Here is a 25,009-nt window from a genome sequence, read left to right as displayed (position 1 = left end):
AAAAATATCTTCCCTCTCTGCCATGGCACTCAGCTTCTTCTCTGTGCCCACAAGGCTCTACACAAGTCCCTACAAATTCACCTTCTGATTTTGTCTCCTCCACCTCCCACGCACTTTTTTCTCTTGCATTCAGTCCCAGGACATAGTTTTTCGGCCACATTCACACAGTTCCAGTTTTTGGGTACTTGCTCTCCAGACTCGCTGCTTCCATGACAGAAGACTTGAGAAGGTCAGGGATTGTATTGTAACTCTCTGATCTGATCTCCAAGTGTCACTTATCCACCTCTTCCTATTTTTTTAGTGAGATAGGTTTTGTCCCAATGTGAGAGCTCTGGACCTAAATAATCTCCAATTCTTACATAAATTAGTTTAAGAGCCAAATCTTAGAAGGAGGAGAGGCCAGACCCTAGCAAGTATCAAACAGGGACTGCTGAGGGGCAAGGCAAATGAAGGAGCAGTGAAGATGGCAGAGGCATTTGAGTCTACCCCATTTAAAATGAAGATCCCAAACTCCTACAGAAAGTTGTGGTTTTCTCTTTTTTTTTTTCTTACTCTACCCTAAACACTTTTTTGAAATGTTGGACCAATTCTCCTACCCATCATATGCTCCTTTCACATCTTTATTTATAGAAATGTGTTGGGATCAGGCACATTTTGAATGCAAAATTCATACTTCTTATGCCTTTCTCGGTGTCAGAGTCTGCTCAGGTGACAGACAGAGATCCTTGGAGACTTCTCATCCGAGCAACCAAGAATATTTTTAGATTAAATTTGGCTTACATGTTTTAATCTAAAACATCCTCCATTCAGCAAAATAGATTATGAACCAACGTGATTTATATTCAAGCCTGGAGCCAGCAGTGATAATATTAACATATGCATCATGATGTAAGTTACTACAGCAATTTCAGTAGCTGGAGCTTTTGCAGATATATTGTTCCTTGTGGTTTCCTGCTCTTATCTTTTTGAAAACTGTGGAAGTTTCAGTTCCAAAGAGTGGCATGCCAAGAATAACACCTTTGTTTGGGTGCTAACTATCCTATTGTGAATCCACTAAATAGCTTACACACGAGTCTTATAGGCACTTACATTCCACTATACAGTCCATGTGAAAACAAGTTTTACAAGAGATGGAAAGTTCATTTGGGGGCCATTTTGGAATGACAGTAATTAAAAGTAAATGGAAGGGTGAGAATTTGTGGGTGGAAGCAAAGGTTAATTGAAAAACGTATTTTCCATTTTCTTGCCAGCCTTGATGTTGGTGGGGTCAGGTGCAGCAAGGAAAGAGGTGGTAGGGACCCGGAGGGGGCAGTGGAAATGGAAGGGGTGTGCCAGGCAGAATCCATGGCTGAGATCCTATCACATGGGATTGGAATTGTGCAGTGGAAGAACACGATAAACTGCACCGCGGGTGATGGGAGGAGTCAGGGATGTGAAAGAATTCAGTGATATTGTTGTTTACAATGGGCTGCGTGTGCTTGGCCCTCTGCAAACAGAGAGGAAGCTCAGCTCCTGTTCGAGGATGGCCTGCTGCAAACACAGCCTGACAATCCGTGGGCATGGAAAGCTGCTCTTCCCACAGGGCTGGTCCCCGGGATGCACTCCCTGCCCTGGGGGAGGCACAGACCAGGGAACGACTTCCCTCCTTGCTCACAGGGACTTTACCAGAAGCAAGAGAACAAAGGGACAGTGCCCATCACAGCCCTTGGGCAGGGCAGGGAGCCATGGATCTGAATTTTGGGGAGCACTGGGGAGTGCATCAGGCCTCCTGTGTAGGGTCAGCCTTTAAGACACCAGGATCACACACAGCTACAAAGACCTAACATAGACAAGGCTTTTAAGGTCTAGTTTTTTCCCTATGTAAGCCACTAAATATTCTAATTCCAATACATCTTCTAGGTGGTTTCCTGGGAACACATTAAAGAGGACAAATCCAGAAGTCTACATGACAATACTGTCCTTGCTGACAGTCTCTGCTCTGCACCATGGCAGACACCTAAACATGCAGAATCCTCAGAAGTGTCTCACAGCTGAGCTTTCCATAAGCAACACAGAAACACGATAGCTAGAAGCAAATAATTCTAAACTTTGCAATATGCATTTAATATAGCAAGATTAAACGCACCTAAATTACAGCGTGTTTGCAAGTCATCCCTTGGAAGCACCCTGAAGCAAGGCCACCCTGAATTTTCAGCTGTTTCTAATCCCAGCTGAGAGATAAATCTGGAGCGTGGTAGCTGGGGAAGTCTCTTCTGCCACTACTTTTAGACTGATCATTGAAAATTAGGCAAGTGGTTTCATTTTGGAGAGATGCTGAGCAGAAATCCACTGATCTGGGTGAGCTGCAGTTTGAGCTCACTGTGGAACACACCTAACAGGGGTTTTGACAGACCTGTTTGGACTTGGCTGGCATTTGGAGCTTTCCCTAAAGCCACCCAAAACAAGGCAGAAACTTGCCAGGCGAAGAAGAAATTTTGGAACAGGCTACTTATAGGAGCACGTTACAAACAACAGCTTTAGCTGGGTCTTATTTGCCTAAAGAGACTGTCTCCAAACTGACCTGTTGACTGTGTAGACAGTGTCCAACAGGAGATCAGGAGGACTTGCACCCCTGGTTAATCATCTAGTGTGGGAGATGCTGTTTCTGGAGATCAGGTGCCTGCCAGGGTTGGTTCCATATGCCTCTGCCTGCTTAATGAAAACAGCCTGAATTAATCACAAAAATAAAAGAGAAGCTGTCCCAGTGTGGGCTGGCTGAGGATCTCACCCACGATATTCAAAATATATTCAGGGGGTGCTAGAAACTGATCTTATTTTTGGATGAGACACAAGGTAATAGTTCAAGAGAATCATTCAATACTTACATATATTCCAACAGCTCATCCATTACAATCTCTCTCTATTTCTCTTAGTTTCAAGATTTCAATAATATGCCAGGATAATAATAATTATATTTCACTGACTTTGGAAGAGAACATTGGTTAATGTTTACTAACTGCACAGGGATACACCAGATTGCAATGAAATGCTCAGACAAAGCTTTTTTTCCTTTACCTTCAAACATCAACATGGTCCTGTTTCAGCAAAGTCTGTTCCATCAGTGTTTATTCTACTGAGGAAAATCTAAAAAAATGGATAAACTTTTAAAAGATAAATATGCAGACCCAAAATTCAGCACACCACATGAAGAACCCCATACTACCTAATTGTGCACAGGGTGATAATTTACCACTGATTAAAGAGTTTGTATTTTTTTCAAATCTTTTTTAAAAGGAAAATTACTTCTGAAGGTGAAGATGTGCTTAGACAATCATATTAACATATTCAAACAATTGCAATTTGCAAAATAGTAATTACAACTCACTATCCGGTAGCATTAATCAAACTTCAAGGTTTAATTCCATTTTAAATATTGATGAAATGTGATTCTCCAATCTAACCCTGGTGTTGCAGGGTTATGGAAGCAGCCAGTGACAGAAAAAGAGGAACGTGTAGTTAACAAGCAGCTGCCACAAAGAAGGATCGGCATCTGTGATTTAAATTGTTAGCTGCACAGTCAGGTAGAGTGTAAAAAGGGTAGTCAAGAGGCTGTTAAGTCCATTGCTGCCAATTACTAACAATCAGGGAGGAGCTTTAAGACTTGTTCAGTACAATAAACCCAGTTTGTCTTGTTTCAGGGGTTACTACTGAAGAGGTTGCAGCTGCACTGATTCAAATAGCCCTAAAACTACAGTAATTATCAACCAGTCTTCTTTAGTGTAGCAAAAGTATGTTTTACCATAGCTTAACTCTTTACATTCTAATATTTCCCTGCCTCCTCTCCCATAGCCAGCCCTGGAGCCATTCTCATCTCTGGGGCTGTGGTTCTTCTTGCTATGCTGGATCAATCCTTTCATTTCCCCTTACCTCGACCAAGGAGCAGTTGTACAGAACACTGGGTTGGGTGGCAGTTCTAGGGATTTACTTCATATTGAGTCATTTTCATACACAAAGTTTCAATTCACTTCTTCATTCAGTTTTACATCTGAATAAACTATATGCAAGTTAAGCAGGGCTTATGAACACGGGTTTAATTTGCATGGGCTCAGATCACTGCATGAACTGAGACATTTTGGGATAGTCCTGGAGAGGGTAAAATCCTTGGAGCCACTTGCCTTGCGTGCTTTGCTCGGAGACCAGGAAAACCCAGAATGCAGAAGGAAACAACCTGGGCAAACCAAGGACAGGCTGGAAACCTGTGAGATGAAGCCAAGTTACATCTGCCTGCCTTTGTGCTTATCTCTGGGTGCTCAGCTGAGTGAGAGTCATTGACGGCTCCAGCAAAAGTCAGGCTGGTTACTTCTAGTGCTCAGGTGAGGCACATACACCCAGATACCACTGCTGATGTACAGCAGAAAAAGTTTAATTTTTCCTGCCATTATTACAAGCTCCGATAAACTATTTTTTTTTTTTTTTTTTTTTTTTTTAGTTAAGGCAATTCCAGCTAAAATCACAGAGCCACCCAGGCTGGACAATCTCTGCTTGCAGCCGGGGCTCACGTGACACGTCGTTACTGTCTGGAACACCTAGTGCATAGAACAAAAGCCAGCACACTGATTATGGCTTGGGTGTTGTTTTTAAGAAAGCTTAAGGACCGCATTTGCATTCCTGTTGCAGCCCTCAGTGGAATCTGCCTCTCAGGATTGCGTGGTCTTTAAGCAAGGTTCAGTGCTCATCTTTTTAATTCCCTTTTTAGCATATTTTTCCCCCCCCTCTGTTTTCCCCTCGTTTATACCATTAACAGGGCATTTTGTTATGGACCTAGGGATTCCTAGGTATAAAGAATAAAAAAGAGATCAGTGAAACACAGAGAGAGCTGAACTTGGCCATTCTACCCAAATTGTGACCATTTTCCAGTGGAACAATGGCAGCCCCGGTGTGTCCTCAGCCCACTCACGGTCACTGGGGTGCTGCTCAAAGGTGGGCACTCCCCACCAAAGCCAAGCTTTGCAAGCCCTTGACCCAGGAGAGGGTCGGGGGGACACCAGCACTCTGTCTGGCCCCAGTGACTGGGAGCACAGAGCAAACTGGAGAGCAGGCTCCGAGGGAAACCTCCCTCCAGCCAGAGGCCCTTCCGATCCCTGCTTGTCAGGGGTGGCACAGGAGCTTGGCACGTGCTTCCCTGCTTTCACCAGGATGCCTCCCTGCTTGTGCCAGGATGCCAAGGGAGCAGCCTGTGAGCAGCACCCGACAAGCAGCGAAGGAGGCGTGTGCCCGCCTCACTCGGCCAGGAGTGAGAAAAAGGGGAGGGCTGCATGAAAAAAAAAAAAAAGGAAGGAAAAAAAGGAAAGACAAAGCTGACTTGATTCAAACCCCTCCACAATCAATAAGATTAACCCCCAAGCTTGATGACTTGTGCAACAGACTGAATCTGTCACATTACTTTACTTCTTAGATTAACACAACACAACTGATTATTCAGTCAGTTCATTCCCGGGACCTTCCTACCTTTTGCATTTCAAATGCTCCTCTGTCACTTTAATGTAAAGGTACAACTCCACAATCAAAAGATCTCCCTGAAAATTCGACTCCTTACAGGGAACATGCTTTTTCTCCATCTCTTCTGACCTACCCGAGCAGGGTGCTCAGTGTGTGATTAAATGGGACTGTGCCTGACTGTGCCAAAGGATGGTCACAGCACAAGGTCACAGCCCCCTCAGCTCCATCCTCCTCCCAGTCATCTATTCTTTCTTAAAAATCTAGTCTGAGGCAGGTTAGAAACACACATCACAAGCACCTAGTATGGGTTTGTTAAGACAGTGGTAAACACAAGAAGCAGCTCGAATACATTTCACTTATATAAAAATAAATACAGATATTGTTTTAAGTAATACTTTGATTTTTTTTCCAAAGCTCTTTGAAGTTTGGTTTTCCTGGTTTACTACATAGATCTCCTTTCCCCTAAACCAACACAAAAGAAATGGCTGCAGAACAGTTTCTGGAGACAAGAGTGTTTAAATCCCTGGAATTAAGAAGCCACAACTTAACATTCACCAGGCTATTTTTTTGTAATCATACACAAAATTTCTATTCAAACTTTGCTGGGCAGTTATTTTTTTCCTACATTGTCTTTGCTTTTATTTTCTTTCCACACTGTCATTATGCTCTCAAAATAAATACGAGAGACATGAATACTAACAAGGGACACAGAAGATGGTCTAAAACGTGTCTCTCAGCCACTACATCAGTTTATGGATACCTGCCACAACGTACATCTCAAAAACAGCATGGAAAGAGAAGCTGGAAGACAAGAACCTGGGGTTTTACTATAGATTTTCCTTTACCTTCATTTTTCATAAACTGACAAGCCACACAGACATAGTATTTTTAAAAGAAGGTCTATATTAACTTCTGATAGTTTCAACGCTTCTCCTGCATATTTTGCCCAAAACACAAAATATAAAACCTATACATGCAAATCTTATCGTTCACCCAAGCTAAGCTTTTCAAACATACAAATAATCAGTCCTTGCCACAGATCCAGTACCTCCTGCCTTGACAAATTTCCGCACAACTGCACACGATCTTTTAAACAAACAACAACAACGACAAAAAAGTGTTCTAAGAGACGACAACGGCTAAAAAGGGATTTGCTTTTCAAAGGAAAAATTGCTTGTTTGAGCCGGACCCCAGCGCTGCAGAGAGCAGCTCTGACACGGGGATGTTTAGCGCGCTCTTTATCTCCCTTTCAGACGATGATGAGCATGAATGGATCACTCGGACCTGCCGGAAAGCTGGGGGTGGAAGAGCTGAGCACAAACCGAAACCATAAACCAGACCTCGCTAGACAATAATATTCCAGCAAAGCAGGTAATCTGAGTCACAATAAATGCAATTTGTCCTCGTGGATTTGTCTCACCCTTTCCCTCGACAGGAATATAATCTTTCTGTCATCTCTGTCAGCACAAACAAAAATGGAAATAATCATTTAATCAGTCATGCTGAGCAAAAGCCATGGAAAAAAAGCCGACTGTACTCACAATAATATTCCTGAGAGGTGTGCAGTGTAGTATGTATAAACATTATTAAGCCTGAAAACAATTTGTTAAAAGGAGTGCCTCAGATTCGGTGTTGAAGTCATTCAAATCCATCTTAATCAACATTATTTTCCCAGATTTTAGTTAGCTGTCCTGGTGAATTCCTTTCCTCTCTTTTTGCTCAGTACTTTGATATTGATTGATCATTGTAATAATGTACACCAGAGGTATTCTTTAATGACTGGTTTGCTAACTAGGAAATTATATCCATTTACTACGAACGTTTGTTGAACTCTCCTGAAGCCAGAGTTTAACAAAATAATAAAAGAGGAAAACTGGGTGGGTTGCTGCTTGATTAGTAAGCCAGAAAGTATTTAAAAATAAAATAAAATGGAATTACATCATTTTCTGGATGTAAGTGCCAGCACTTCTACTTGCATTAACTTTATTTATTACACAAATAAGACATTTACAAAGCACAACATTAAAAGTATGTAACAAAACAGACATTGGTTTTACAAAAAAGTGCTTACAATTTAGTTTTACTTTTTTAAAATAAATATTAGTCTTGACTGTCCACTCATTCAGAGAAAAAGTTTTTTAACCATTGTAGCCAAGACATGCAGAATTGCAACATGCTACAACAAAATGATTGGCAGATGAAATAAAACTGGTGTTTAGTTGGCATCCTACAGATAAATCACTGATAGTAGTGCAGGATTGGTTCCCACTCCCATCCCAACGAGTGAGTTGTGTAAGCACCTTTAGCTCAGGCATTGGGGTTAACCAGCGTGAGCCAAAAAAAAAATCACTGGTGATAAAACCTTAAACCATTCCACCTTCAGAGCCGAGCCGTATTAGTTACCTTATTAAACTGGAGTGAAGAGCCTTTCACTGGCTGTCCTCAGTGGGTTCTGTCTGCAAAAGGCTTTGTAAAGAGCAACTGGAAAAGTTTAGTGCGTGGAGTCTGCATTGCTGCACCAGAACCCATCTGGCAATTACTGAATAAACTAAGAAAATGAGAATGACTTTAATTTTATTTTTTTTTTAATCCACAGACAGGAGATGAATGCAAATGACCTGAGATAAGGTTTGGTTCAGTGGCAACAGTCAGTGTGAAATATGTTGTGAAACAATGTATTGAATAAATTAGAAGATTTCTTACATTCTTGGTACAGTTGAGTATTTTCCATACACATAATTAGCTCTAAAACTGCACAAGCTGAATTGCTTCCAGTTTTTGCAAACAATTTGGGCTTAATATAAACAGAGCCTGATTTCTGAATTAGCAAAGCTGCTCCTGGCTACTTATGGGGGGAAGTGCCCCGAGCACAGTCTGTAGTGAGCCCACGTCCCTGGAGAGAAACACCTACACTCCCTCAGCCCCTGCCTCGTGCTCCAGCCCTGCCGTGGGATCGGTGACAAACCCTGGGTTATACAGTACATTTCACAGGTGGGGTTTCTTTAGATCGAGTTGGTATTTAGCAGATACATATTTCATAGTTTTCCTTTCATTGCACCACCGAGACAGAAGAGAAACACATCGAACCCTTTTCTCCCTCCACAAAACAGTTGTGGAGATCTCAAGGACTGTGGGATGTCAGGGCAAGTTTCAGCCTGAAGTCTCTCCTTCAGTCTTAAATGAAATAACGGCACTAATTCCACAACTAAATGGTCATTAGGATGCGTGAGCACAAATGGAGAACAAAGTCGGCCCCGGTGACCCCCCCTGACCCCCACCAGCATCTCAAGGCTGTTGCACATGAACCCAGCAACCACCTTAACCTGTGATCACAAACACTCACCAAGAGCCAACGAAGGGAACACCAGTCCTTCACTCATTGCTACGGGCAAGGACAAAAATTGCTGTGACTGGTGACCGTCCCCTCCCCGAGGGGACACCTCTGCAGTGCTGCTTCCAGTCAGGGCAGGCGTGTGGCAGTGCCTTGTCACTGGGGATGTCACACGCTGGGAATGGTCGCTCGCACGTCAGGAGGTGACAATAACATTTTCTAGACTTAATTCCCTCTCTGCTTTCAAAACTTGGGGATAGAGCTGCTGGCTGCAATTAGACAGATACTGGCCTAACTGTCCGAGGTAGTACCATCACTCTCTCTCAATATACACACACAGAGCAGAGTGTGTGTGTACATATGCATTTGCTCCAACCAATATCAACGTGTGCTCGTACTCAGCTACTTCTCAAACCCAGAGACCTTGGTGGCCACCTCAGCAGACATCCACATCTCCACAGGCCATTCCCAGTCAGCCGGAGCCGCGTGCCTGGCCGCTGGTGTCACACGGAGTTCAGGGACATGGTCAGGAGAAGCCTTGCCATGTGTGCAACAGGGGCTGGCCAGAGCAGGGGGATGGACGGCTGCCCTCCGGCCGACGCTGGAGATGGATCCAGGATCTCCCAGAGAGGAAAACACGTGTATGCACAGTTCAACTTAAAAACAAGTTATGTAAGGGATGGGTTCCCATCTCCTGCTCCCGGGGCACGGATGGGTCATTCCCCTCGCCGGCTGTGGCTCGTGGTGGGCTTTCACATTCTCGGACGCGCGGCCTCACGGACACTTAGCAGCAGGACAGGCCCGTGTGCTTGCGTGGAGACAGGTTTTGTTACAGACTTGCTCTTGGCTCGCTGCAAACTGAGAAGGGCTGGTAGAGGTCACTTGTTTACTTTTTGTTATTACCGTCAATGAAGGATCATTTTGGAGCCTTTTTCCTGATTCGGGGCCAGACTGCTGAGCATTTCCTTTGCCGTTGCCGTGAGCCCGCCGGCAGCAGTTCTCCCGGGCTGCACCTTCATCCCAGGGCCTGGCAGGACCAAGAGCTGCACTCCAGCAAGGGAGAACGGGAGGGCAGAGGGAATCAGAGCGACGCTGCCAGACAGAGGAACACGCCACCACCTCGCTGTCCACTCGGCTAGTGACCGTTCCTGCTGGCCTTACTGTGGTCTTCACCTTTTTAACTGGTCTCCAGTTTCTACCTGGCTGTTTCCACTGATTGAACTTGGGTCCACAGCAGGGCAGAACATTTCTACACCTTTGTGGTCACCTTCCATTGAACATTTCCCAGTCCCAGAGTATGGAGAGTCTGAGAGTTTTGTGTAAGTACACTCTGAAATCACCCATTTGTGATCTGATATGACTCCAAGGAAATAAAGTAGTTTGTTAATAAAGAACAAGAGTAAAAAACTTAAAAAAAAAAAATTAAAAAATGAAGATTTGGCAGATGGCTGTGAGAGGAGAGAAATATTCAGTGTTCTAAGAACAAGTCAGCAATCAAAAACTTCAGGGTGCTAAACCTGGCTCTGCCACCAACCCCCACAGTTCCTCTCCATTTAGGACATCTCTGTTTCCCCTCCTATAAAACGGGGGGGAAAAACACTAAGATTTACTTACCTTTGAGTGATCAAAGGACATGTGATTCTAAAGCACTTTGAGGAGGAAGAAAAACTGCCTATTTCCAGCTGGCATCATGTTTTCCACTTAGTGGAGTCTCGGCTACCTGCGAGTTTGGCTCAGGAAGGTCTGTCTATGTATCGAGTTGCTGAGCCAAAAAGCCCATTTCAGATTTCACACATGCAAGTGGAAATAAGGAGGGATGTCCGGGAACCGCTTCACTGGTGCAAAAAGAGAATCAGGCCAAACCACGTAAATTCCTCCTTCCTTTATGCTCAGAGGTGATCACCGACCCCCCTGAGACTCAGCGTGTTCTGGGTTGTTCGTATTCCCATGGGTTTGGGAGCAAGATTTGCAAGCACAGTAGAGTCACTAGTTTTGACTGTGTCTGGCACTGCCTTGGAGAGACTCACGGTCATTCTACAAGTCCACAAGAAACAAGTGTCAAATGTAACTCTGCACTCAACACACACATACACAGAGTGTCGCTGGAGAAATCGGAGTGGGCGTGAGGTGCTGGTCAATGGGAAGAACTGGGAGTGCTGGATCTGAGCTCCTCCTCTGGGACTGATGCCGGTTGCCGTGGGCTGGACGCCGTGTCAGCGGCTGAGGGGCAGTGGTGCTGGTAGGGCCATGGGCAGGTGAGGAAGAGCCCGGGCAGTCAGTACTGAAAGAGGATGACCTGGGGGAGAAACGGGAGGGGAGCGTTAGCTGCTTTCGGAGACAGACAGCGCTCATGGTGGCAATGTGCTTTCAGGGAGAACAGGACAGACACGGGCTCTGCTGTGGAAGCCACTTCCCCCCAGGAAAACCCCCTCTGGAAGCACTGTCTGCCCAGGAGCTGCCAGGGATGCAGGCACTGCACTGAGGAGCCCAGGCAGGAGGTAACGGGACTGTGGCAGCACAGCCTGCAGGAAAGGTCCCCCTCTGGGCACACCTTCAGCTGTGAAACCATACAAAACTGGGCAGCACACCAAAACCAGGATTTAACCAGTTTGTCCTGTGATACAGCAGCTACCAAGAAAGACGAAGACCAATACCAGTGGTCCAGACTCTATCCCCCTCCCTCGATAACCATCACAGGCTCCCCTCAAACCACTTCACCTCACTGCTCTGCAAATACAGCCCCTGCCCTTGCCATTGGGCAAGGGAAGCAGCCACTGAGCTGGTCACAACTCAGATCTCACCAGCCACTGCACTGGGCACCCCGAGGGGAGGGTGGGGGGTGCCCCATGGGAGAAGGGAAACAGAGACTTAGCGTTTACAAGTGTTTTCCCAGGATCTCAGCTATCACTGCTTTTAAAAAATTTTGGATGCAGAAAAAAAAGCTGTTTCAGTTTTCAGGAATTCAACATGCAAGTGACTGGAAAAGGAGCTGGTTGGGGGGCAGCTCCATGTCCTGAGAACCCCATTCTGCAACAGCTGCGAGCAAGTAATTGCATTTAAATCAGGAGCTGCTTGCTGCAGTGGAGCTTCTCTGAATGACAGCACTGGGACTGTATAATATTTTCTGAAAACTCTCCAGCTCACTGTGCAAGTACCATGAAAAAATGGTAGCATTTAGATTGAAAAAGTAACTTTCCTGTTCCCTTGCTTGTGCTCGCTGAAACAGAGCTCAATAAGCTGCCACTGCTGCACTGAGTAGAGAGAGATCTGAAAAGAGAGATGCTGAGAACTTCTAACAGTAAAGACAAAAGCTAAAACCACTAAGAGTTGCCAAAGCCTCAGTGTTTCCTCAAAGGAAAGTCACTGAAACTGGAACTCTAAATAAAATCTTACAAGCCTAAGCATGTTTGAGAAGTCTTGCCCCCAATAAGCCCTGTATTGGATACTGGAAGAGCTGCACAGAAAAATATCAACATGCAATATTGTTCCCTGGCCAGACATTGTGAAATAACATTCCTGCTTCAGATATTGTAACAGCCAGTTGTTTGGTTTTTTTTTTAAGCAATACTGCAATCCACAAGAAATGAATTTTTTTTGTTAACTCATGGAAAACTGGGAAGTTAGCACATGCTGATAGTCTCCCCTGCTCTGTTATCAACAGAGGAACGGAGCAGGACAGAACTCAGGGCACATGGGAAGGGGAGAAACCAGAGAGGGGAGTCAGCAGGAGGACGTGGGAATCCTTCAGGGAATGCAGCACTTCACAACAAGGAGGGGTGTTTAGTGAAGAACAAAGTGATGCCATTCTGACCAACAGTGGGTACATCAACTGAGGGCCACCAAGACTAAGGACAGACACATGGGAGGTCATGGAGAAGCAGTGATGCTGACAGGAGACAGCGGTGGCAATGATGTTACACACAGATCTTTGCTACAGTGGAGGGTCGGCCCCAGAGCCTGGAGCAGGGACTACAATTACCTTCTCACCCCTATTAGATAGTGGTCCTTCCATGTCTGCTTTGAGGTGCACTGGTGGAGCAGTGTAGGGAAGTCTACAGTGCACTTGTCCACACTGTACCTGACCTGTGGATGAAAAGAGGCTTCAGCCTCTGTTACTACAAACAACACAGGCCCTCCACCGGGAGCAGCTCGGGACACACATGGAGCAAGAGGTGCCCCATGGATCAGGCAGAGGCACAGCAGGAGCCCATAGGAGGGGAGAAGCCTCACAAGAGCCACGGAGCCAAAGCCTCCACCCTGGCATGACCAAAGCTGCCCACCACTCACAAATCATTCACCAGCACTTGGAATTGTTAAGGAAAGCAACTCTGCTGCTCGGAGAAGGAAGGAGAGCACTGAGCACTGAGCTCAACGGGGCACACTCACAGCTCTCCTCCATGACACAGAGAGCTCACGGAGGGCCAAGGATCAGCCAGGTAAAACCCAGGCTGTGGCTCTTCTGAGGATGAAGTATGGAGGGGAAGAGCAGCAGCCCTCTGTCCCCTCCCTCTCTCATCTGAGCCTCCCACATTAACAGCCCTTCAGAAAACTCCAAAGGCAGAGTTCACCAGGCACGAGGAGGAGCAGTAGCAGCACAGGACTGTTTCTGGCCGTGCTGTGCCGTGGTGCCTCCGCCTGCTCCGGGGGAGCTCCCCCTGCCCCTCCCCGAGCCCTCCCGAGCCCCCCCAGTCCCCCCCAGCGCCGCAGCCCCGCCGGCCTCTCTCCACTCTTACTTTCGATGTATCCGTGCAGCGTCACCATCCGGGCCCGCTCGGGGCTGCTGAAGGGCGAGTAGTGGATGTCGTCGGAGAGCGAGGAGGGGATGCGGGACGGGGGCGCTCCCGAGGGCGGCACCGTGTGCTGCGGGGTGTGTTTTTTATGGCGGGCTCTGCAGTTTTGAAACCAAACCTGAAACAAAGGCAGCAAACGCTGCGTCAGCTCAGAGACAACTGGATTGAAGTGTGGTCCTTCACCGCAACCCCAGGGTGGGCGTCTGCTCCAAGCATTTGAAAAAAAAAGAAATAAAACTGAGAAATCTGCCCCTCACCAGCGTTTCACTGGTTTCCACAGCTTTATTTTACACCCACTAGAGCACGAGTGAAGCCAAAGCTTTGTCCCTGCTCAACTCCCCTGCAAAGGATGTGAGCACCTTTCAAGGTCCTAAATCTTAGGCTGCAGCCCCAGCTCACCTGGGCTAAAAGCACAGCTGAGATCAGTTGGGAAACGTGAGCATTGGCAAGGAGAGGAACAAGGGGAGACAAGACCAAGCAGAAGGTTAGATTAGGAGATGTTGTGACTTTAAGGATGATGAAAACAATATTGTTTTAATACACTTGTACCATATTCAAAAACCACATCAACAGAATATTAAAGCTGAGAAAGGAGGGTACCGTGGTGGGACAAAGCCCTAGTCTGTGTGAGCAGCAGACATGAGCCCTCTGACCATATCTCAGTGCTTCCAATTAAAGGAATAGTTAGGGAATTACATCCTAGAGATAAAACACGCATGGAAGGGGTTTTTTTATGCTGAGGAGGTGATTTGTTTCTTATGCTTTAATTTTTGAAAGATAGCTGGGAGTAAAAACCTTCTTCAAGGCTGAGTGAAGATCAGCTCTCTGAGGCTGAGCACACTGGACCACAGAGAAGGAAACAGTCATAAGCATTTGACAAATTGTTTCCTGTTTAAAGCGCCTTTGAAAAATATCCACATAAAAAAATCACCTGGTGTGCAGCCTGCTTGATCTTTAGCTAAATGAAGAATCTCAGTAACGGAGGCTCGAGCCAGATTTTCACACACAAAATTTAAATGTGTCATTGACAAAACAATCCCCGATGAAAGCTCCAAATTTATTTTCATCATTTGTGTTTTTTATTGTATGCAGAAAGTATGTCAGCAGAACATTAAAGTGATGAGTATAAATGTCACCGAGAGGCAAAGCTGGGCTGTCTGCAGGGATGATGAGCTGGGATTTGCAGAGGGGACATTTCTCAGTCCCTACAGCATCACTTTCCCTCCCCTCCCTGCACAGGCGTGGGGACTTCCCTGCCACCACATCCCCTGGGGCTGTAAACCCCCTTTTTCTTTAAACTTCTCAATCCCAATGTCTCCTGAAGCTTGAGGACTTTGCCTGCTCATGGCAGGGACTGCTACTGACTGCCAGGGGAGCTCTGGCGCTGCCCGAGCCGGGGCAGAGCACAGAGCTCCGGGACACTGTGCTAATGGGCAGCTTCCCCACCTGGTGATTTATTGGGGCTGCACGGGGGTTTGTTTCATTGCATCCTAGGAGGGAAAAACAAATAGAAAACCCACGAGAGAGACAGAGGGAGGACGGTGCTGGCATTGCTACAGGAGCCAGTGAGCCCACACGTGGGGAGGCAGCACGAAGCTGCTGGATGCTGCATGTCGTGGGGTTGATGTGCAGGAGTGAGGGGCCACGGGACTGTGAGCCCTGTCTGGTGCCAGCCTTTAGGTGCACCCTCCCTGCCCTGCTTGGGGCTGCTCGGCCAACAGAGCCCACCCAGCTGCCCCTCACCTGAATGACCCTCCGACTCAGCCCCGTCATGTCCGCCAGCTTCTGCAGCGTCTGTGCGTCGGGGTTGTTGTCCTGAGCAAACTGTGCCTGCATGACCTGTGGGAGAGAGGAGAGAGGGGCTCAGGATGAGGCTGGGGAGGCGCAGCCCCTCCAGCCCCCCCCGGCCCAGCCCCCCTACCTGCAGCTGCTCGGCGGTGAAGGAGGTGCGGGCTCTCTTGGCTGGCTTGGGCTGGCTGTCCTGCTCCGAGGGCACAGCCCCCTCCAGCGTGATCCCATTGCCTGCAGGAGGGAAGCCCATGAGCCACAGGTCAGAAACTCCCCTGCCCACCTGGCACCCCCACATGCAGCAGCTGTTCAACTGGGGGACAGCACGACCAGTGGCATCACAGTGTGGGGCACCTACGGCATCCTTTGCTGCAAGTGGGAGCAGAAAGAGCAGAGCCAGCACTACCCCTTGGGAGCTGCCCTGGACTGCTGAGCCCCTCAGCACACTGGGAAGGAGACACCACCTCCCCTGAAGTGTTTACTGTTGAATTAAGGAAAACGCAGCAAGTGGTGGAAGCCACAGGGAATAAGGGACAGGAAGACAGCAGCAGGAAGAGGGATGTCAAGGTGGTGTGTGAGGGCAAGCACTGATGTCCCACTGGCCCTGACTCGTGGTCACTACTTGGCCACATCCTCCAGGGAGCGGCTTGGAAGGGACCCTGTCTCTGCTGGGCTCACTGACATCCATCACTCCTGCCCTGTGCTGCTCCCTGTGACCCCGTTTTCCTCCACCGGTGCTGCTTCCATGAGTTGTTTCATTTGCTCAGAGAGTTTCAATGGGCTCTTTGCTCATTTCTGCAGCTCCAAACCCTCCCAACACCCTGATCTCCTCCTCCTCCTGGGTCCCTGAGCAGCAGAAGGAGTGACACTGTCCCCACAGCCTTGGGGTGCCCATGCCCTGAGCAGCAGCCACACTAAGGGGGACACACCAGGGGGACACTGACCTCCCACTTGCCAAGCACAGTCTCGGGGTGAGCCTACAGGGAGAGTGGCCAGAGCTGGGGTCCCTCGTTCCTCACTGGGGTCCCCCCTGCAGCCCAGGCCATGCCTGTCTGCTCTCAGCAGTGTAGGTGAAGCACCAAGGAGGGATGGAGGAGGGAGGAAGGCCGAGCAGGGCTGGCGCTCACCCCACTCCCAGGATGCGCCTGCACAGCCCAGCGCTCGCTCCACAAGCTGGACCAGGCTGTGATTGTCTTGGCTTGAGTTGAAGGACTTTCTCATATAGTTTGACTTGTTCTTTTCGGATGATGAATGGGACTCTGACTTCAGCAACATCTGTTTATTTTTCTTGTATGTAAAACCTCATGTGCAGAAGAAATTGCTGGGTAATTGCTAGAGGGGGGAGCATGGCCCTCCAACTTCACAGCAACTGCAGCTCTCCAAAGTGATCCCACCCCCTTCTCAAAAGCAGGGGACACTTGGACAGAGGTACCCATACAGGGCACTCAGCAGGTGCCCCAATGCTGCCCAACACCGTGGTGCTCAGCCCACACCAGCAGGTCCTTCCGAGCAGCAGAAAACCCACCATCCCAGCCCTCAGCTGGGGTAACAGCTCTGCGAGGCTCCCTGGTGCCAGATCCTGCTGTCCTCGCACCAAACTGCTCCTCCAGGCCACGTGGCATCTCCCTCTCCATCCCTGTTCCCACCGCCTCCCTCACGCCTCCGCAGCAGCTGACCATATGGACCAACATGCCGTGAGCCACATCCTGAGCGGGACCCTCCCAGCCTGTCTGGGCACTCTGTTTTCATTCTCTTACTCAAACACAGTAAACAGAAACATGTTATTTTCACGTCAGGTTGTTAATGGTTTCCACATGCTGCACGGGCCGGGGCATGGCGTGTCACTGCCTGTGCCCACCATGCACTGAGGTACTTTCCAACACAGGACATGCCGCGGCACTGCCCGGCTTCTCTGTGCACTACACTGGACTAACCCCACAGATTTGTTCCTCCAAGCATCTCTGGCCATTGCCATGCAGGAGGATGGGGCTGGGCTCAAGGGGACGGGAGCTGTGGTGCCGTGTGACCTCAGTGTCACTGACCCGACGGGGACACTGGAGGCTGGCCGGCCATGGTGCGGCACAGCACCATCCAGCTGGGAGCAGCACGGCCCAGGATGGGCAGGGCGGGTGGAAAATATGGGAAGGTTTTGTCGAATCGCCAATCCCACCTTCTAGATTTATGACTCACAGCCTCAAAGTCCCAGCAGCTTCCTCACACGCTGCATGCCGGGCTGTGTGGGACCAGGCACTCGTCCCCGGTACCACCCATGGCACACAGGTCTGCCATGAGCTGCAGGTGCTGCCAGCACATTGGCCACCCCCATGAGCACTCTGCCAGCCCAGGGCCTTGTGCTCAAGCCACCCCATGGCCACCCATCACCCCTTTTTGGCAACAACACGACCGACCCCGATGCCCCGAGATGAGGGTCAGGGGAGGGGACAGTGACACCCTGCACAGTCCCCGGGGTGAGGCCGTGACCACAGTGCTGGGGGTCCGTACCGTTCTCTGCTGCTCTCTTGAGGTTCTCTATCATGGTGTCGTAGTGGATCCGGCACAGCACCTTCTCCTCCACCAGGCCGAACTCCTCGCCGGTGGAGAGCTGCCGCTTGCAGGAGAAGCAGGCGAAGCAGGCGAGGTGGTAGGCATTGCCCCGCGCTCGCCGCACCCAGTCGCTGGCGTAGATCTGCCTGCCACAGCGGGCACACTTCGTACCGAACCGGCTGCGGGGGGGAGAAGAGGCAGGTGAGGGCAGGCAGGGTGAAGGCAGGCAGGGTGAGGACAGGCAGGGTGATGCTGGGGCGCAGGAGCTGCTGCCGACCCCATTGCTCACCCTGAACCAGCCCGAATCCCACAGCATGGAGAGATACAACAAAACTGTCCCACGGGTGCCGTTCCCCAGGGAGTGGTGTGGGCAGTGGTGTGGGCAGTGGTGTGGGCAGTGCTGTGGACAGCGGTGTGGGCAGCAGTGTGGGCAGCAGTGGGGTGTGACTCGCACCAGACGCGGCTGAGGGGCTGAGGTGACGCAGCGCCGTGAATCAGCTTCCAAGCCCGTGGGATTTTTCATTCTGATAACAGCCAGTGTGAGACTCGGATGGAAACTGTGTCAGAGCTGGTTCTCTCCCACTGCCATAAATCAAACCATGTGTGTTCTCCTCACACATACAGGCGCACGCATCTGGTTTTTCCTCCATCGAGGAGGTCTCATCGCTGCGAGAGGATGATGACTGTGCTGGAGTGAGCTATGCTGGAAGGTAGCTCAGCACAATGAAGAGGCAACAAGACAGCCAGGATCCCTGCACCGTGTGATCGTGTGCTCCTGAAAACCTCCATTCCTGCCAGCATGCCAACAGCCAAGGGTGGGCGATTCACGGGGAGCAGCAGATGTGGCCCCCACGGCCCTGAACCCCCAGGCCAGTGCCTGCCAGGAGGAGCCAGGCACAGCCTTGGTTTGATTTCTGCATTTCAGTATTGCTGCTGTTTAAAAAAATAAATGCAATGAGCAGCAGCAAGAGCATCAGGGGAGAAAGGAGCCTGTCCTCTGCCACTGCAGAGCTGGTGTTGGCTCTGACACAGCCCCGACTGCAGCCACCGCGCTTCCCAGCACAGCCCCAGCACTGCCACTGCCACCTCAGGCTCCCCAGGGGCTCTCACCAGCCCCCACCACAGTAGGGAGTAGAGTCACTGCCAGCCCTGCCTGAGCAGCTCCTGAATCTCTCAGCACAGGCACAAAACACCAAGAAGAAACAACCACACCGAGCAACAGGAGAGACCCCGCACCACAAACCCTTCAATTCACTGTCCAGTGCGGCCCCAGGTGCTGTGGACAGGCAGTGACAGAGCCCAGGTCAGGCCACCACAACCAACACACTGCCTGTGCCCGACCCCACACCGCAGAGCTGCCGCCCACCGTGGGCTCAACAAGATGTAGAAAGACCGTCCTGTGCTGGAATTACTAATTGCAAAACTATTTGGGAGGAAACGAAGGGTCTAAATTTTTCAGCCTGACCATAGCTGACCAAAAAAGAAAAAAAAAAAGAAAGAGGACATTTCTGTGCTGAAATTATACAGAGACTTAGCTAAGAGACTTCACTAATTTACTTCAGATGGGAACATTGTAAACTGACTTCGTGCCAGCTCGTTTATATAAACGCACAAACAAAAGAACCATATTAATTTTTTATTTAGAAGTAAAGATCATTCCTGTAAATTGAATTACTTTGAACAATGTGCTATGTAAACAGTCGTACTTGCTGAGCAGTATCAAGCGAGGGGCAGTGCACCAAGCTAATGGCACGTGGTGATGGCTGCTCCCTGCTCGGATCCCAGCCTGTGCAGGGGGAGCACAGCATGGGGATGGGGAAAACTGGGCACTGCACAGGAAAGGTCCCACACCCCCATCACACACCAGCTGGGGTCTGGGGGAGATGCTCAGGAGGCCCCAGACCCACAGGATGGAGGCCCTGCTGGGGCCAGGCAGGACCCTTGGGTTGGTGGCGGTGCCCAGGGAGCGGAACAGGGGCTGCCAAAGGCGCGGGAGCTCGTGGGAACAGGGCAGCCAGTACAGTCAGGGACTGATGCCACTGTCCCCTACAGAGCCACGGCACCAACAGCACCCAGAGAGAGGCTGAGGCTCAGCAGCAATGTGGGCATGGGGCTGCACAGGCTGCGGCACCGGCAACCGCTGATGCTGCGCCTGCAGCTCTTGGTCAACCCCCGTCTGCAGCACTGCTGCAGCAGTTGGGCTGTACAGAAACCAGGGTGAGCTGGGGCCAGGCACAGCACCCACTGTCATCCCACACTGCCACCACAGGGACCATCACCATGGGACCGCTGCTGCCAGCACCACAGGAACAGGGAGGGAAATGCCTGAGAACACTCTGCCCCGACCTGTCACCGCCACAAATGAAGAGCTCCACCAGAACACCGGCATTAGTGCCCTGAGCTCACAGGGCAGCGAGAGCCCAAAGAACGAAGCAACAGGAAAGGGGCTCCGCATGGCCCCTGCCACCTGCCTGGCTGGGACAGGGACAGGGACAGGGATGGTGGCAGGGCTGCACTGCAGCAAGAGACACAGAGTCAGAGGTTTTATCCAAGCCCAGCACTGTGGCACAGGCAGGAGCATCACCAACCGCTCCCAGAGCCATCGGCTCACACCCCGCACGCGTGGTTTGTGATCGGGTGAGCAGATGCTGATGGCTCTCCACAAAGGTTAACCCTGGGAGATGAGAGCTGACAACGTTACCAGGAAAGACTCATCCCAGAGAGACTCATCCCAGAGAGACTCATCCCACCTCCCCCAGGGGCGGCCGCATCATCTGGGGAGTGGGAAGAGCAGAGGCGGGAGGACGCTCTGGTGTGTCCTGGCTCTCACACACCGCTTGTCCCCAGGTGCCACAGCTCCCTGAGCCCTGCTGTCCATCCCTGCCTGTGGGGACAGGGCAAGGGACACCCAGCCCCAGGGCCGCTCACAGCTCCAAATATCTCCTGGTTCCACTCTGTAGGAAGCCCCAGACACAGCCCTCAGAGGCAGCTGCAGCTTCCAAACATCACCCCAATCTCCCAGCAGAGCAGCGGGTGCCTCAGCGAGCATCTTCATGCTGTGACACGGCAGTGCTCAAGCTGGAGCATTGATTGAGGTGATGGAGCCCACCTGAGCCACAGCATGACCCCATGCTCACATGCCTGTGGGCTGCCCATCGAGGTCACAGAGGGGCACAGCAGGAATCACACCGGGATCATGCCAGGCCTCGGGGTGACCGGAGCTGTGGGAGCTTGGCTATGAGCAGCCCCTGCATCACCCAGGAACACAATGTTCTGCTCAGTGAGATCCAATTTTAATTTGGTTCTCCTTGAAGCACTAGAGCCTTGGACACCAAACGTAATTATTTGACAAGACACAGGAAACAGCAGCATTTGCTTAAAAATGCACATGAGGCCGTGGAGCCACAGCAGTGCCAGCACCTCTACACAGCCCCTCACGGGGACAGGGAAGCGAGGACAGAGCAGGCCTAAACACGCTCCCCGTGGGCAGTGGGGCTGAGACATGACAGCCCTGTGCCTGTCAGCCTCCATCCTCAGCGTCCCCCAACAGCACCAGTGTCAGAGCCAGCACCGGAGTGATAGAACATCCGTGTGCTCGTGCAGAGCATCCCTCTGCCCCTTCCATCTGCCTTGGCTCCAAACCACACGCATTAGGCTGGGGTTTCTGCTTTGCTTTAAAAAACCCCCACACATTTCATCTACAGCAAACAATAAATACAATTTTTAAAATCCATCCCAAGGGTCAAGTTTGTTTTGCGCCAAGCGCTGAGTCCCACTGGCCGGAATCAGCAAGATGCCGGCCGGCATGTTCCCAGGCCGGGTGGGTGCAGGAGGGAGCGGCCAGCGAGCCGAGCTGGCTGAGGACAGCCGGGGAGATTTGCCCCGGCCCCTGCCCTGGTGAGCAGCCACGCACCGGCACCGACGGCGGCGGCTCAGCCCGGCGGGCTCCGCCGCGGGAGCGACCCCCGCCCGCTGCCCCCGACCACCGCATCGGGGCCGGCCCGGGGCTCGCCCGGGGGTCGCAGCGATCCCCGCGGGGCTGGGGCGAGAGAGGCAGATCCGCGCCCGCCGGGCTCCGAGCGCCGCCGCTCAGATTCCCAAAAAAAAAAAAAAAAAAAAAAAAGAATCTCCCGAATCCCCGCTTTTTAGCGCAAAAGGCAAGTTGCCGAGCGCGGGCTGGGAGCCCCCGCGCCCCCCGAACGGTTGCCGCAGGAACCGGGAGCGTCCTGCGGCGGCTTCCGCGATTTTCGTTTTGTTTCCCTTTGGCCCGTCGATACCGACGCGCACAGCCCGGCTGCTCCCACCGAACGAGGGGATCGGGGCTGCTCAGACGGGGGGCTCGCGAAACAGATTAATTTTAACGCTGTTATTTGCCACATTTGCTCGAAGGTCATTTCGAGATCCCGGCGCTACTTTAAAACCGCCTTTGGAAAGATTCGCTTTCAAAAATAAACCAAAAATAAACCACACATCAACGGCACCAGAACGGTGATATATGAATGAAAACGCTTAAAGTGCCCCAAAACATCACCGTGGCCACGAGACCCCCTGAGCCTTTCTATGTGGAGTGGGGGACATTTCGGTGAAATCACCGAAAATTGCAGTTTAAAAATAATAACAATAACTAATAATAATAATAACAACAACCACCACCATCGGACAGGACGCGGAGTTCCGTGACTCCGGGACCGACCCGGCTCTCCGAGCCCCGCACCCGCCTCCATGAGCCCCGCACCCCCGGCGGCACCGCATCAAGCCCGGCGGGGGCAGGGGCTGAGCTGCGGAAAATCGGGTATTTGCAGACCCTTTAATAAAAAGCACCGGAGGAATCTCCGAGGTGCCCCCCGAACTCCCTGCCCGCTGCCGCCGGGGCAGCCCCGAGCTCCGCCGCGGCCGGAGGATGCTCCGAGCCCCCTGCGCCCCGCCGGGGTCATTCCCATTTCCTGCCCGCCATTCCCCTTCCTCTCGGGTCAAACAGCATTCCCTCATCCTGGTAGGATGGGGAAAGTCAGAGCGGGGGTTCCGATGTTTAGTTAAACCCTGGCGAGGAGCTCAAGATACTCAATCCCCTCGTTCCACTCAAATTAGGGGAAAATTCGTGGGTTAAGGTTTAGAACAGAAAGACTGACGCAGACAAAACATCCTCCCTGCGGGACAGGCTGCTCCGGGGGTGCGGGTCCGGCCCGAGCCCCGGGACCGCAGCCGCCGCCCGTCGTTCGTTTCGGTTCCGTAACGCGCTCCCGCTGCGGACGCTCCGGCGATTGCGGGGCCGCAGCTCGGACAGGAGCTCCCCAAAGGCGCTGGGCACCGCAGGCCGGCAGCACCAATTTACCCTCCGGCAAGAGCCGGGACGAGGCCCATTCCATCCCATCCCCGTTTCCCCGCCGCGGGGACCATCCCCGCCACGCCGCGCCCACGGAGCCGGGCGCTCCCGCCGCCGAGACGGGGAGCTCGGGGCGGCCCGCACAGCCACGGCCGGGGGGCAGGAACCCCTCCGGAGGGTGGGCGACTGCACCCCAACCTCCCTTTCTGCCTCTCTTCCCGTGCCCCAAGGGTCGTCTCCCGCCCGGCTGCTCCGGGGAGCCCGGTGGCTTTTCCAAACCTTCTCCTCGGCAGTGCCGGAGCGGCCCCGGCCCCGCGCACCCGGCGGCGGCTGAGACCCTCGGAGCGGCCCCGGCCCGGTCCCTACCTGAAGTAGTCCATCTTGCAGAAGATCTCCTTGTTCTTGATGTAGCAGCTGTGCTGCTGGCGCAGCGAGGTGCGGCACACGGAGCACTCCAGGCACCGGACGTGCCAGATGAGGTTGTTCACCTGCGGCAGAGAAGAGGCTGAGACCCAGGGCCACCCGCCGCCCCCCGCCGCCCCCGCCGCCCCCCGCCCCGCTCACCTTCAGCAGGTACCGGTCGAGGATCTCCAGCCCGCAGCTGGAACAGACGTTTTTGCCGGCCGACGGCGTGGAGGAGGAAGAGGATGGCGGGGAGCAGACGGACGGCGTGGACGGAGTGCTGGGCGCTGAGCGGGCGTCCTCCTTCTCCAGGGCGCCGGGCAGCGGCTCCCCGTCGGGCTGAGACTGCGGGCAGAGCCGCCGCGGGGCCGTCAGCCGGGGCCCCGCCGTTCCCCGCAGCCCCGAACCGGAGCGTTCCGGCGGGTCCCCGAAGCTCTCGGCATCCCCGGCCCGGCGGGCACCCACAAACCCCTGACAACACTGGCCTGGAGGGTCCCGGCGGGAACCCCGTAATTCCTGGCCCGACGCGTTCCCGTAGCCCCCTGCCCGGCGGATCCCCACCGCTCCCGGCATCCCCGGCCCAGTGCGACCCCGCATCCCCGGCCCGGCGGGTCCCGGCGAGTCGCCGCAGCCCCCGGCCCCGCTTACCATGGCGCGGGAGTGCGGATCGAGACAGCGGGCGCTCCCCTTGGGCAGCGGCTCCGGCGGCATCACCTTGATGGAGAGAGCGGGAGAGGGAGGCTGCGGCTCCATGCGCCGGGCGAGCGCGGGGCACCCTATATAAACCGCCTCAAAACAATAAATAAGAACTTTCTAGTGGCCATTTAAATCCTTTGCAACAAAAGCTGCGTCTCTTTAATGAAGCAATTTGAATGTGGATTGAATTCTCCCCCTGCCTGCACTTAACCCGGGCCTCTTGAAGTAATCGCTCGGTTCCCATGCGAGCCAAGGCGCTGAAAAACCCCCCAAACTACCTGCAATTAGAAATTGCCGTAAATGCCCGAGATAAGAGGTACCAGAGTGTCAATTCCGGCTGTCAATCAGGGAATCCATCAGGCCACCCAAAGAATTGCAAATTTGATTTTTTTAATGGTAGTAATTAAAAATCGAAATTCTTCCCCCTCTCCCTCCGCCGAGCACAAAACGCCCCAGAAAACGCCGGGATGGAAAAATCCACCCCTCCGGCGCGGGAGGCAACGAGCGGCCCCAGCCCCGGCCCGGCCCCGGCCCCGCTCCGGCCCCGCTCCCGGCCCCGACGGCAGCGGCGGCAGCGCTCACCTTGCCCGCCTGGGCGCCGGCCGGGGCGCGGCGGCCCGGGCCCCGGGGCTGCCCGCCCCCATGGCTCCGGTGCAT

At 52.0% G+C, this 25,009-nt stretch overlaps 2 protein-coding genes across 7 annotated transcripts in view; one reads left to right on the top strand and one right to left on the bottom strand.

Moving 5' to 3' along the window:
- The window catches only part of MORN5 (MORN repeat containing 5), a 15,071-nt gene extending 6,889 nt beyond the window's left edge, over positions 1-8,182 (top strand). For all 3 annotated transcript variants that reach the window (XM_051807603.1, XM_051807602.1, XM_051807604.1), the window contains exons 5-6: positions 6,732-6,849; positions 8,075-8,182. In XM_051807603.1, the coding sequence (XP_051663563.1) occupies positions 6,732-6,811 (80 nt within the window). In that variant the 3' untranslated portion in view covers positions 6,812-6,849; positions 8,075-8,182. The remainder of the gene's footprint in view (positions 1-6,731; positions 6,850-8,074) is intronic.
- Positions 7,445-25,009, bottom strand: LHX6 (LIM homeobox 6). Of its 4 annotated transcripts, XR_007907742.1 has the most exons (11): positions 24,935-25,009; positions 24,305-24,445; positions 23,819-24,001; positions 23,621-23,742; positions 17,890-18,110; positions 15,521-15,621; positions 15,343-15,438; positions 13,543-13,717; positions 12,789-12,892; positions 10,424-11,105; positions 7,445-10,169 (listed from the first exon to the last, which is right to left on the bottom strand). XR_007907742.1 is itself a non-coding variant. In XM_051807576.1 (10 exons), the coding sequence occupies exons 1-10, from the start codon at positions 25,007-25,009 to the stop codon at positions 11,085-11,087; spliced, it is 1,239 nt and encodes a 412-aa protein (XP_051663536.1). In that variant the 3' UTR covers positions 7,445-11,084. The 4 variants fall into 4 exon arrangements, 3 of the variants coding, with proteins under 3 accessions (XP_051663536.1, XP_051663537.1, XP_051663538.1); XM_051807576.1 differs by having other exon boundaries at positions 7,445-11,105; XM_051807577.1 differs by having other exon boundaries at positions 7,445-11,105; positions 24,305-24,432; positions 24,935-24,951.

This window comes from Manacus candei, unplaced genomic scaffold, assembly GCF_025592945.1.
Source record: "Manacus candei isolate 608988 ecotype Guabito, Panama unplaced genomic scaffold, ASM2559294v1 h1tg000071l, whole genome shotgun sequence".
Lineage (NCBI taxonomy): Eukaryota > Metazoa > Chordata > Aves > Passeriformes > Pipridae > Manacus > Manacus candei.
Note: the sequence above shows the minus strand (reverse complement) of the source record. Positions and strands in the feature narration are given on the sequence as shown.

Bases quoted from the DNA above. Each gene is read 5' to 3' on its own strand.
- LHX6 (XM_051807576.1), bottom strand. From the start codon at position 25,009: ATGCACCGGAGCCATGGGGGCGGGCAGCCCCGGGGCCCGGGCCGCCGC. The intron at 24,002-24,304 runs GTAAGCGGGGCC...CTCTGCCCGCAG, and splicing joins ATCCGCACTCCCGCGCCATG to TCTCAGCCCGACGGGGAGCC. The intron at 23,743-23,818 runs GTGAGCGGGGCG...TCTCTGCCGCAG, and splicing joins TCGACCGGTACCTGCTGAAG to GTGAACAACCTCATCTGGCA.